Source organism: Mytilus californianus, unplaced genomic scaffold (assembly GCF_021869535.1).
Source record: "Mytilus californianus isolate M0D057914Y unplaced genomic scaffold, xbMytCali1.0.p SCAF_2, whole genome shotgun sequence".
NCBI classification, from domain to species: Eukaryota; Metazoa; Mollusca; class Bivalvia; order Mytilida; family Mytilidae; genus Mytilus; species Mytilus californianus.
In genome coordinates, this window is record NW_026262668.1 from 113030448 (window position 1) to 113045099 (window position 14652).

The 14652-nt window shown below is 32.9% G+C and overlaps 1 protein-coding gene across 4 annotated transcripts; it reads right to left on the bottom strand.

Annotated features, from left to right (window-relative positions):
* Positions 1-330: 330 nt before the first annotated feature.
* Positions 331-12494, bottom strand: LOC127730756 (uncharacterized). Of its 4 annotated transcripts, XM_052239293.1 has the most exons (4): positions 12355-12465; positions 12054-12085; positions 3660-3778; positions 331-1608 (listed from the first exon to the last, which is right to left on the bottom strand). In XM_052239293.1, exon 4 carries the CDS (start codon positions 1588-1590, stop codon positions 436-438), a length of 1155 nt encoding a protein of 384 aa, XP_052095253.1. In that variant the 5' UTR covers positions 1591-1608; positions 3660-3778; positions 12054-12085; positions 12355-12465; the 3' UTR covers positions 331-435. The 4 variants fall into 4 exon arrangements, with proteins under 4 accessions (XP_052095253.1, XP_052095252.1, XP_052095255.1 ...); XM_052239292.1 differs by lacking the exon at positions 12054-12085 and having other exon boundaries at positions 12355-12494; XM_052239295.1 differs by lacking the exons at positions 12054-12085; positions 12355-12465 and adding an exon at positions 9528-9586.
* Positions 12495-14652: the final 2158 nt, after the last annotated feature.

Here is a 14652-nt window from a genome sequence, read left to right on the forward strand (position 1 = left end):
GACATTATGCCCCGCTCGCATTATTACATTTCCATGTCCAGTGAACCGTGAAACTGGGTCAAAACGAACAAAAGTTCCCACCACAATAAACATATTTACGTAGTTTCCAGTTGATGTAACCACAACTTCGTGGTAAACTACGGGGGCTCGACAAAAACATTAACCTAATCGAACAAATAGACTAACGGACGAACGGACCCACAAACCGGGCATAAAAATGCTGAAGAATTAGGATGAATACATGTGTCGTTCATATTCAATGTATTTCCGATGCGTTTGAAACCAAAAAATGTGAAGTCAACCTATACACAAACATTTTAAAGCAAAGGGTTGTTCATGTGTAAAATATTTAATTACGTAAATGTAAAATTATGAAAATAAAAATTTGTAAAAATAATATCAAAATACAATTTGATCTATATGCATAGGTTAACATTATATGTCATCTTTCTCAAAAACATGAACTTTTTGTATACCTCTACCTTTGTAAACTTGTTTCCAGTTAGTTGTAAGGTAAGGATATCTGACCTTTCCGTACCATCGGTCGGCGTTGTATCTTAACATGTCGGTATTGTAATTATACATAACACCTATCGTTAGTGAACCTTTAGGTTTTGTCACACACCATGCTCTTGCAATTGCAATGATATCGCCCCAAGGATTTAATCCGTCTCCATACCTACCAAGTCCAGAATGTTCTACTGAACTAAACGTAACTATAGCATCAAATGTTCCAAGAGTGCCATTTAAATACATCATACGAAATTCATATGGCACCAAAGTTTTTACCTTAGGGTGTGTTGATGTTATACGCCCATATTCTAAAGTTACTACTTCACGTGCACCTGCTTCTAATGCACAAGCCTCGACCCAAGGATTTTCCGATCCAATTACTAGAACTCGTCCATCTTTGATTGATGATGCGTGTCGTAATCCATCTCGTAAAGCATTTGTTTCATCAGCATAATAAGTTCCTTGTAATGTTCCGTTCTTTGCTCTTCCTACCCACAGGTCAATCATTTCTTTAGACCAAAATGAAGTCTCTGCCTTTTTCCCTAAATACTGTTGATTAAAGTATAAATTAGAGACCCTTACTCGACCATTCATTGTATAAGCATCCAACAACTCCTTCGGAATTCTTCTCGGTGCGACTTTAAGGCCATGTCCTCTATCAATATAATCGTTTTTAAATAAAGCTGTGCAATCGATTGGAGCTTTTATATGATCAAAATATGGTCCGGGTAATCCATGTCGGGAAGTGTTGCATAGCTGTCCACAATCTCTGAGGATGACCGGAATTGATTCGTGAAAGTCAAGAGGTTGATTTTGTTGAGAGGTTAATGTATCAGCATTTTTTTCTGAAACACTGTTTTGTTTATTACCGAACTGCTTCGTGTCAGAATTACTAATCTGAGTTTTTGATGTTTCCGGTATATTCAATGACCCCGCCTGAACTAGATTTTTATTGAGCACTATATTTCCTTGACTTTCACTTTCACTGCTATTTTTTGTACTATATAGTCGATAAATTGTAATTACCATGATAACCAAGCCAAATAAAAGCAAGAAATTCTTTTGTTTCAAATTCATTTTCTTTGAAGTTTATTCCTGAAAAAAAATTAAATAATAATTAATTGGCATTATTATGCGCTTTGTGAATATTTTCCATGCAAAAATATGATGCTATCATTCAGTCTATTATTTTTTTTAAAAACGTTTTCAGAAAACAAGTAGATGCATGCGCTTAGTGAACACTCCGTGTTTAGCTAATATAGAAGAGGAAACCATTCTTCTCCATGTTAACTTATGCTACACATTAGCAGACTGGGTGCTATTGATTTCGAAAGGTTTTATAGAATAAACTTTAAAAAGACTCCGTCCAGCGTTTTCTGAGTGTTCAAAATGTGCCGAAAATTGCTTCGTAGGGTTTAAAGTTCACTACAATTATGATAAAAAATATCTATAAAATGGAAAAAAATAATTGACATTTTAAACAAACTATTGACACAAAAATATGTCTCGCCTGTATTTAATTTTAATAAAAAAAATTTAAATGTTGATATTAATATGACAATACTTCAGACACCAAAAGTCAATCAACCATGACTGAAGGTTCAGTTTCAAATTACCTGCGTGGAAACAGCACGCATAGTAATCCAATAGAAGGATATCCTGTAATGCAAAATGTTCAAAACCATACAAAAAAATGCAAATTGTAATAAAACTGTCTTCGGTAACGATGCGTGTCCCCTATTATTGGAACATTTTTGAAATCATGTGTATGTGTTAAATATAGATATTATATTTAAAAATATATAATAACTTTCGGCTTTTGACACTTTTATTGGAATAAATGAAGGGGAAATTGGCCCTGCCTTTTTTATACTAACATGAAGTTGTATGTTTTCAACTAAAATGAATGATCTTTATTTTGGCAAAAATTACAAATTAAATTAGTTTGTGGTTCAATGTGAAAAAAATGCAGCACTAAAATGGTAAATTCATAAATTCTGTGCGAAATATTTTTACATAAAATTACATCATACTTGTTTAATACTATGTTTATTAATTGATAATAAGAAATACTCTTATGTAAATATATAACCACATTTATGTATCATATATATAGCCAAGTATGTCTATCACTCACAAGTCATCTCGTTGCATTTTCAATCAGCCAAATTTGTTCGTGTTTTCTAAATTTTTTATTTCTTTATTATATTATATTATATTGTCACATGATTTTATATTGTTTTGTAATTACGATGATTATTCTGCTTAGTAATGGGCGCTGTGATTTGCACACTAAAATATCTTGTATCTTGTATCTTTGTTGTAATTTTTAAGTAAAATTGAGAATAGAAATGGGGAATGTGTCAAAGAGACAACAACCCGACCATAGAGCAGACAACAGCCGAAGGCCACCAATGGGTCTTCAATGCAGCGAGAAACTCCCACACCCGAAGGCGTCCTTCAGCTGGCCCCTAAACAAATATGCATACTAGTTCAGTGATAATTGACGTCATACTAAACTCCAAATTATACACAGGAAACTAAAATTAAAAATGATACAAGACTAACAAAGGCCAGAGGCTCCTGACTTGGGACAGGCGCAAAAATGCGGCGGGGTTAAACATGTTTTTTGAGATCTCAACCCTCCCCCTATACCTCTAGCCAATGTAGAAAAAACAAACGCACAACAGTACGTACAGTAAAACTCAGAATAAGAGAAGTCCGAGTCCGATGTCAGAAAAGGAAACAAAAGAAAATAAACAAAATGACAATAATACATAAATAGCAACAGACTACTAGCAGTTACTGACATGCCAGCTCCAGACCTCAATTAAACTGATTAAAAGATTATGTCTTCATGATTTCATATCAGGCACAATCCCTCCTGTTAAGGGTTTAGTATTATACCGTCATAAAATATATGAGAAGAACATAACCCGTGTCATGCCAACAAGTGGTTTTAGAATAAATGTGTTTAATTCCGATGCAAAGACCCTATAAGTGAATTAATATTAAAGCCAAAATATGCAATCTTTAATGACCTGACAACAGTATCGTAACTATATCCCTTCTTAATAAGCCTGTTTAAGTGCATTTTTTTTGTATAATTATATATAACAATTGTTACTACTATAGTATGCACTCACCCAATGGCAAATCTTGTTTAAAAAATTATCACCCTTCAAATTTCGATGTTCGATTTTTGGCATGTTCTGTACGAGGAAACTTTTACATCATCAGCCGAGTAGAAATTTTTTGGTCATCACTGAAATAAAAATTTTAATTGATTATTGTTTCTATTTGATGATATATAGTATATAGAACTAATAATAATAATGTTGGTATAATCGTTATTTGTTCATCCTAACAAAAGTCCTGACATCATAAGTCATAAGATGACCAAAGGAGAAGGTACAAAATGAATGATACGGCTACTTTTTGGTCCCTTGAATTATAGAGTATAATAAATATAACAATTAATATCCTTCAGAAGTTCCCAAGACATTCGTTTGTCAGACATCAGTATTTTCAATTTTGAACTTTTTCTTACATTTTTACGTTAGGGCTTTAAACTTTATGAACTGATTGGAAAACTATAATAAAATACTTCCAAAACAGTCTCATTTTGAGATGTTGCCACCAAATATTATTATATACTAATGTGTCCCGATTATTAGTTATGTGTGGTGTTAAACCTCCTACAAAACAATTTAATGATCTAAGTCGGATGGTTATTTCAAGATTCTATTAACCTGTTCAATTATCAATAAAATTAGCATAATCTTAAAAGACTTGAGTAATTCTATTATTTTTGCAATTTCAGGGGCCAAATAATGGTTTTTAATCATACCTTCTCATTTGTCCCGAAAATATTGCAGTTCCACTTAGAGTCTTTAATAAATTACTGCAACAGTGCAAGTATCCATGCTTAGAGACTCTGCGTCTAGCTAGAACTTGATATTGCAAATCAAACATGGAGATAATGTATTACCTTCCAATAATAGACCAATGCCACAGGTAAAATCTTTGAACGTGTTATATATCGATTTAACTCCATAGAAATTTATTTAAATATGAGAATAAATCGATGTTCAACGGTTTACCAATTATTAGAAATTTACAATGCTGGAAAAGAAGAAGAGATGTTGTTTTTTGTTTTTTTTGGCGAATTTTCTAAACCCTATGATTAAGTTTTGGAAAATGGATTGCTACATAAAATGAAGGCTTAATGTAAACATGATAATCTATTTAAATATTGTAAAAGATACACGAATGATAAAACGAAGATTGGTTATAAAACAGTATTTTCAAACTTTGCAATATATCAGCTGGAGTTTCTATTACATTGCATAAAAACAATGAATAAAACGCAGAGATTAGTCTTGCCTGTACGTAATTTTAATAGTAAAATGCAAATATTGAAATCATAACGAAAACATGTAATCTATGCAAAACATTCAAAGTCAATGAACCATGACAGAAGGTGCAGGACCAACGGGAGATGCACGTTTGGGATAATTGTATAACATTTGGCCTAAAAATGTGGAACGTTTGGGCAAATGGCAAGTCGACTTTTCGGCTTAATCTTTAAAGCGAATTCGGGTTAATCATCCCATGTAAATCTCCGTGGAAATAAGTTATGCCAATGCGAATACAATTGCATATCAAATATTTGTTACTTGTCTTTAAGCCCCGGTCACACCTTACCGGATAGCGCGAACGGACGCCGAACGGATAACTTTTTTTCAATCCGTTCATGTCCGTTAGAAGTCCGTTCATATCCGTTAGACGTCCGTCCATATCTGTTTCATGTCCGTTCAGCTTCCGTTTTATCCGTCGACGTCCGTTCTGTCCGGTGGAAAATTTTGAGCATGTTCAAAACTTCGAACGGACGTCAAACTGATAAAGTGTCCGTTTAACGTCCGGTAGTCGTCCGTTTTTAACGGTACTCGTTTCGTTTCCGTTTTGTATCCGTTACTTGTCCGTTACACATCCGTTGATGGTCCGATAGACCAATTCACCAACGGACTACTACCGGACGTATAACGAACGTATAACGTATAAGACGGGTGATAAACGGATGTGAAACGGACATGAACGGAAGGATAACAGATAAAACGGATACGTACCGAATGTGAAACAAATAAATGCCAATTGAAAATTTCGCGTTAGAAATGCCAATTATTGGTATGTCATATTTCTTGAATGTCATGAATGTTTATTATTCATAATGGATCGCTGAGTAAGGGCACGTCTTCACTATCAAACAGCTCTTATTTAGGCCAGACTGAACTTAAATGTTGCAAATATAAACCTTCTAGACTATAAACTACAACCAGTTACACGAAAACTTTAAAATTATTTTAAGGTCACGTTTATGTGATTTACATGTATTAATATTGCCGCCTTTAATTTCCCGCTCAAGCCTCGGTCACACCTTAACGGATAGCTCGAACGGATGTCGAACGGATAACTTTTTTCAATCCGTTCATGTCCGTTAGACGTCCGTCCATATCCGTTTCATGTCCGTCTAGCGTCCGTTTTATCCGTCGACGTCCGTTCTGTCCGGTGGAAAATTTTGAGCATGTTCAAAACTTTGAATGGACGTCCAACGGATGAAGTGTCCGTTTAACGTCCGATAGGCGTCAGTTTTGTACGGTTCTCGTCCGTTTCGTTTCCGTTTTGTATCCGTTACTTGTCCGTTATACATCCGTTAGAGGTCCGGTAGACAAATTCACTAACGGACTTCTACCGGACGTATAACGGATAAAACGGATGATGAACGGATGGGAAACGGACATGAACGGAAGGATAACGGATACCTACCGAATGTAAAACGGATAAATGCCAATTGAAAATTTCGCGTCACTCAGAAATGACAATTATTGATATGTCAGATTTCTTGAGTGTCATGAACGTCTATTACTCATGATGGATCTTGGAGTAAGAGCATGTCTCCACTATCAAGCAGCTCTTATTCAGGTCCGACTGAACTTAAATGTTGCAAATATAAACCTACTAGTTGTCGAAAGGAGAAGGAGGAGAAAACAAAGGAGATGGTGGGCAAGATCATTGCTTAGTCCTGAAAGATATGTATTATTATTATCGCTTTTAATTTTCCGCTTATCTTGTTCATCCGTTTTATCCGGTATGCTTCCGTTAGGCGTCCGTTTTATGCGGTACTCGTCCGTTGGATGTACGTTCGACGTCCGTTCTGTCCGGTACGTTTCAGTTTCTCGTACGTTGCATATCCTGTGAGTGTCCGTTAGGCATTCGTTACCCGTTCGTTTTATTTGATCAGTATACCAACGGATACAAATTTTGTCAACGGAAAACTTTTTTTTCATCCGTTTGGCGTCCGTTCGAGCTATCCGGTAAGGTGTGACCACAGCTTTATCTTGTTTATCCGTTTTATCCGGTACGCTTTCGTTAGGTGTCCGTTTTATGCGGTACTCGTCCGTTGGATGTACGTTCGACATCCGTTCTGTCCGGTACGTTTCCGTTTCTCGAACGTTACATATCCGGTGTGTGTCCGTTAACCATTGCGTCCGTTTTATATGGTCAGTACACCAACGAACTCCCAACTGATACAAATTTTGTCCACGGAAAACTTTTTTTTTCATCCGTTCGGCGTCCGTTCGAGCTATCCGTTAAGGTGTGACCGCAGCTTTAGCGAATGAATTCTTTATTCCCACAAAATGAAATATAATTACAGAGAAAACATATACAATTATAATAACATTAACAGAGATTACGTTTTGAAAAATGTTAATATTCAACAAACAAGAAACAATTAACTTGGAGGAATGACTTTCACAATTACGTTTATTTTTTTTATAAATCTGGCGAGTTTGTCAAGAAAAGCTTTGTTTGACGGATTAAATGCATTGTAATTGATCAAATTTGTAGATACTTAAGTTAGTACCAGAATGAATGATCTTTATTCTCATAAACCAAATACATAGTTACAGAGAAGATATTACAATAATAACAAATATTAAATATAGCATGTGTGAAATACAAATTAATATGATAAATATTTACACAAAAGATAAATAAACATATATGAGCAGACAGTACTTTTCCAATAAAATTCAATGCATTATAAGACAAAATATAGTTATGATCGTCCCCGATGTCGTTTGATTCACAAATGTGGCATGTTATTTCATTTCTTGTAGCAATGATGCTGAATGGATAGCAATGATGATGAATGAATAGCAATGATGCTGTATGGATAGAAATTAGGCTGAATTGAATGTCAATATTGATAATATCATTATAAGTGCATCCGAGAATGTTGATATGCCGAGGAAACTGAAATACAGATCCAGTACGAAAATTTTGAAAAACTCTTATATTTATTTTTTATCCAATATTTGGATAAGCCAGCGAAGTTTGGGATAACATGTGAGTGATTAATATTAATAAGCTGGAGCAATTACTGCTCAAGCTGCTCGAATAGAAGCGGGTTTACCTATTTCTATGTGCCCAAGGAAAAATTTACAAAGAACTTGGGTCGAAAACTTTGGCTGAAAGAATGGAGAGAAGAAATATTTAAATGTTTTATATAATGTTCAACAAAATTTGTACCAGAATATTCTAGTAATTTAATTCCTACAACAATATGACTGTCTTTTCAATACGAAATGGAGATGCTATAAATTAAATTATTTATAATAAAATTGAGAATGGAAATGGGGAATACAAGCCTGGAAATATCGTGGCTAGTCACATATTAGATCGGCACATATTTTTGTATTGGAGTAGAAGTTTCTATGTTCAGTTTCAATTTTACCGATTGTATCAGCATCACGGGTTGAAGCACCAAGGTATTAAATATTCCATAGACGTGTAGTTGGTGGTATTATAAATAATTCCTTTGTCAATCAAGTCTGCATAATATAATTATTGTATTGTATGATAAACACCCAGGTTATTTTTGTCATTTAATAAATTACACCGGTTTTTGTTGTTGTTATTAACGCTAGTTGTAAAAACGTATATATAGAATTTATCTTATCTTACAGTAGAAATTTTACCTTACCTTGGTTATGTGTGTGTGAGCAAGTTGAAAGTTGCTTCTCATATTTATTTGGCCGGACTTTTACTTAAAATTCACAATTTTGAAATTGATTTAGTTTAAATTTTGGTTTCTATTTACATTTCATATCCAGGACTTTTAATCAACATGTTTTGATGTGTTATTTTGAAATTCTCAGTTCGGACATTGAGTGACATGTTTTAATCTGTTACCTTATTAGTGCCAATTTACCTTAGAATATTTAATATCATAACTGTATTTTCTTAGCATATAGAAAAGTGCTCTCGACCAATGAAATTATAAGATTTGGTGTTTCATAATAGTGAAGTATAAATGTAAATCATGTTCTTGTAAGGGATTATCATATTGTTTAGGCCTATTTACAGTTCGAAACAAACAAAAAACAAACATTCTATAAATAAAATACAACTGCCTCGAAGCACATTTATCAAGACAGACTGCTTGAACGGATTCTTCATTGAAAGTTGAATTTTTAAACAAACAAAAAAATAAAAATAAGTCTGATGTTTACCAAGTGATACAGTAAAATTGGTGCCGTTAACCTTATGTGAATATGTAGAAGTTCAAAATTATAAAAAATACAGCAATATCATAGCAATGCAAAAAAGAGGAAACACTTTCAAAATTAGATATAACCTAAATCTTAAGCTAATACGCTTACCAAAACTGAGATTAATGTATCAATTTATCTGCAGTTAGTAAGAATAGTCATTTCCAATATACCGATACAATTAAAACAGGAAATTAAATTATCTTTAACTTAACAAAAGCATTTTATTTGATCATTCACATTTTTAATTAGTTAATGAAGTAGTGTTTGGCTTGAATAAAATTGGCAGTGAAATACAATTTAGTTGTAACACATATTTTGAATGTATTATATTGAACTGTAAATAAACAAAAATATAATTTCTAACTAAAACGTTACATAATTTACATTCATACTCACAATTAGGAAACTTATAAATTTCTACCATTTCGTTGTACCGTTGTGTCATCATATGCCAAAAACACAATGTATAAAAAATTACAAATTACAAGTAAGTCCTTACATCACTAACACTAATCCATAAATGAAATTCCTAAAAGAATTATATACATTGCACTGACAATGAAACGAATTATCGATTAAATAAAATCAAGAGATCTTTTTAGCTTTGAGCACTTAAAAATTCAACCAAAAAGTTTGTATGAGAATAACACTTTCTTCGTGATTAATCATGAAAAAAGAGATTATCATTCACTTATACTTGTTTGTAATATTGGTATAGCAGATTGGACTTTACAATGAACACAGTCCATCCGTAAGTATGAATGAATGAATACTTTATTCTCATAAAATAATTCAATAATTCAGCATGGATCAATGGTCAATATGGATTTCAAAATTTGTTGTACAGAAACTAAAGGATCAATTTATACAATGTTTGGTATTCAGAAATGTTCAAGTCTCCAAAGGCATTGATTGTGCTATTATAGATGTTTCAAAACTCATTTCTGTTTTGAAAAAATATATCTCAGAATATCTACATGTAGTACTGAGACATAATCAAGTGCAGAAGAATCGATGAAATGATAGCTTTCAAACGAAAGTGGTATTCAGTAATAAAAGTATTTCATTTGAACGCTTTAACCCCGGTAAACCATCTTATTCCATTTAGTCTTGGTGTAACCACTTTCATGATTACGATTATTATTTACACACCAGGACCATTTTTAAAAGTTCATCACTTTTTCACTTGAGTTCACAGTATTACAACTGTACTTGGGTTATATAACCACCAAAAATATCAATATTATGGTGAACTATTTTACATTTGACCTACTTATGTATGACCAAAGATTTTTCCAAACTGCAATTTAGATACTAGAAGATTTTGTAAAAACTAGAGTATGTATTCCCTAATTGACCGATAAGGACATTCTTATGGAAAATTGATGGTGAGCTTCAAAATAACAAGGAACCAAGATAGTTGTTACTTGTAAAAGGACATTTGAAATAGTATTAAGTAAGTGAGAACAAATATATGTACATGCAATTGTTTTTGGCACATGGTCACTATTAAGTTCGATGGGAAACAGGTCTAGTCTCTTGATTTTTCGTATAAAAATTATCCTATATAACGTGGTTTCCACTACCAACATTTGACTTTGCAGGGATGTGGAGTAAATGGAATTATGAATAACAAGGTGGGGTTAACATGGCAACTTTTCATGTTATTGCAGTATTCGAAAAACGAACAGGGGAGGAAGTTGGGGGGGGGGGGGGGGGCTAAAAATAAAGAAGACAACTTACTTGTCATGATCTGCGCACATTTTAAACCAAAACAAATGTTCTGTCGATAGTAAAATTATGATATTCCAATGATTTGTACATATGAACTAAACTGCTCTTCAATAGCAATATATTGCGTTAAATTGCATTTTCATTTAAATATTTAAAAATAATCTATTTTTTTTATTTACTCTTTTTATTTTCACAATCCAGTAGGTTTCAAAAGTATCTGTTGACATTATGTGCGAAACAAATAAAGGCCTGTGGGAATTGACCACAACTATTTAACAGTGATCGGTCAACTATATCTAGTCTGAAATGGTAGAGTCGACGAGGAAGATTATAATACATGTATATTTAAATACCTTAGGCTATAGATCTAACAAAGGTAACGATAGCATTTCCCCCCATTTATCGTTATTGTGAGCGAACAACAACACATGACGTTCAAATCTAGTAGACACAACCTGCTAAAATCCTGAACCTTTTCCTCATATCATGAATAATTTTTCCAGCGTTAAAAACATTTTTATTTTGAATAAACATTTTTATCGGTCGTCCCTCTGTCTGTATCAGCTCTTAATAAAATTGCATATCACAGCTTTGGGACGTCAAATACGTTAATCCGGCCTTAATAACTTTGACCCGGACATATCACCGACTTCATAATATACGAACAGACGTTGATAAGTTTGACCCGAACTTCAAGTATCACGTCGTCTTCCGGTTTGCTGTTGAAACAAAGAAAACACTTGTTTCTATCGTGCAAAATAAGCAAATACAACCCGATAAATCGATTATCTGGTTGTATGCATATTCATATTGTAAAATATCAGCTGCTTGACACAATATGAAGCCTTTTTGATCTCGTTCGCTGTGCTCACTCGACAAAAAGCTTCATATTGTGACTCGCAGCTGATATTTTACGATATCAATATGCAGACAACCTGATAATCGGTACACATCTGAAACAGTTCGGGACCAATATTGTTTCCCAAATGGAATATAAGAACTGTGTAAAACAAAAATTAATTGATATGATTTTGGAGAGAAAAAAACAATACTTCAAGGTACAGAAACAGTTAATTAGATGAAATGCACATGCTTTTGGTTAGCAAAGTCATTAGGCATAATTTGGAACTAATGCCCTTTTAATAATATATATTGTATTATAATTATTGTTAATTGTTGTATATTTACCTCATGTTTCACATATATGCGTCTGAGCGTTGCTTTAAAATAAAAGAAAAATGGAGACAAAAATATGTTCGCTGAAATCCTAATTTAAAAGCAAAGCTTTAATGTATTCATAAAATGACGATAAATTGTACAAAATTTACCTTGCAACCCCTTTAAAAATATAATAGTAGTTTATAGATGTGTAGCGTTTATAGAACGTTTTAATTTGTTATATAATGAAGGATTCTAATATACGTCCTTGTTATAATGCATGGTTCAACATATATGGTTATGGAATGAAAACAGTAATTTTAAAACATACCTGGTTAAACTAATGATCTAACAATTATCCATGAGACCTGTAACAAGGACAACACCCATTCTGTTAAAATAGTTTTATATTTTACGCTTGATTACATTTCATGAAAGGGAAGTAGACCACAATAAATCGATCAAATGTTTGTTTTTAACAAGTTCAAGCTTTTAAAAAAGCTTGTCGATTCTGAATCGATAGTACCCTTGCTAGATTTTGTGAGGTAGAAAAATCCGAGTTTGAAACAATAAAATTATCTAGAAAGCAGATCGGCTATATAATGACATTAGATACTCGATACTTTCTTTAGTGGTGAACTAGATAATAACATTATCATAAGATAGAGTTATTTATATAAAGACAAACAAGCATTTTACCTTTCTTAAACGTGTGATAAATACATTTTAATGATTCTGGTCGAAAAAGATTCTTGTAAAAATAAAAGAAGGCATTTTTCTTTTAAATGTTTGAATTTTGTATGATATGAATAGTAGCAAAATAACATTTTCCAAAAGACCAAAAAAGTGAAAAAGTATTTTAACAAAACGCATTTGACTAGCATATATATATCTTTCGGTATTTTCGATCAAAAGTATACAGTAAAAAATATGAAATTCATGTATGATAAAACTGGAATATATACTCTTAACAGATATCAAAGTAAAAAATATGGGATTTGCCGCATTAAAAGGGTTATTCCGGATTATTCAGGATTTCACCAGGAAATACTGATAGCCAAAAGATTGGAAAAACTAAAGAAATATATATTGGTAGTTATTTAATCTACTGATACCCAAAAGAATACATTTAACCATGGATGCCCAAGTCTGCCTTCGACAGTTAACAAACTGTTTTTTTTATAAGAGCCCATCAATAGTTGTTTCAAAACCAATGATCGATAATCACTAGGCGACACACCCAGTTTCAGTGACTTCGATCTATTATGACAGAGGTCAGAACAATAGTTAAATTTATTTCCAGTAAAGTTCAACAGTATCGTTTTTACCAATACTATTTCTGTAAATCCCGAAAAGCAGTGGTTTCTCAATATGGTCCGTTTTATACTAACGTTAAGTCTTTGCATTTTTGGTTTGTCTATCAGTCAACTAGAGTATTATCCGCCCAATAGCCAGTGCACCGGTACTGGCATTGTATATATATGATCCATTTTGTCTATTACCTGTTCGTGAATATAAATTATGCACTAAATCAGAGATTGTGATTCCCAAGGGCAAAATTGATATCAATCGGGTTTAGTTGTTCTGTTACGGCCTTTAAAAGTTTTATTCTCTTAGACGTTTTACAACGTGGCCTTCCAATCTCGGTTATTCTTAGGATATGTGTAAAATGCGTTTTTCAACAGACATCTAAACAAATTGCAAATTATTTTTAATTTTTAAGTACAAACTCCTCGCTATTATGATATTTTATATGTTTGAAACTTCTAACTAATTTTGACTTGGTTCATGTTTCCCAATCTTTAGTTTTCTGTTTAAATTTTTGTTATTGTTTTTCGTCGTTATTTGTTGTTTGTCTCCTTCGTCGTTATTGTTGTTTATCTGCTTCGTCGTTTGTCTTTTTTATCACGTTGTTGTCTTTTTTATCACGATGTTGTCTTTTTTATCACGGTGTTGTCTTTTTTATCACGGTGTTGTCTTTTTTATCATGGTGTTGTCTGTTTTATCACGGTGTTGTCTGTTTTGTTGGACTTGTGATTTTTGATTGTCACCTTGGTCTTTTCGTCGTTATTGTTGTTTGTCTCCTTCGTCGTCTGTCTTTTTTATCACGTTGTTGTCTTTTTTATCACGGTGTTTGTCTTTTTTATCACTGTGTTGTCTTTTTTATCACGGTGTTGTCTGTTTTATCACGGTGTTGTCTGTTTTGTTGGACTTTTGATTTTTGATTGTCACCTTGGTATCTTCTTTCTCTTTTTCCATTTACCGTGAAGACAATACACAGTAATACACGTTCTGTTTCTCTAATATATTTGGTTATATCCGGTTTATCTTTCAATTTTTACGGTGTTTAATTTTTATCTCAGTTTTTTTTAGTTATATTGTTTTCTTGAGCGACCGACAGTATTCACCAGCAGTTGTTAGTGTAGCTACCTCAGTAGTAGTAGAGAGCACCTTTTTACACTGCCTCAAAAATATGTGTCTTTTATTTCTTGTTCAAGTTAGAGATCATCTAGTTGGTAGATTCACTGTACAATTTTGTTTTATTGTTTACGTTATTTTTACGGTATATGGTCTATATAGATTAAGGGAGGTTTGTGTTACGGTATATGGACGAAATATGCTCTAGATA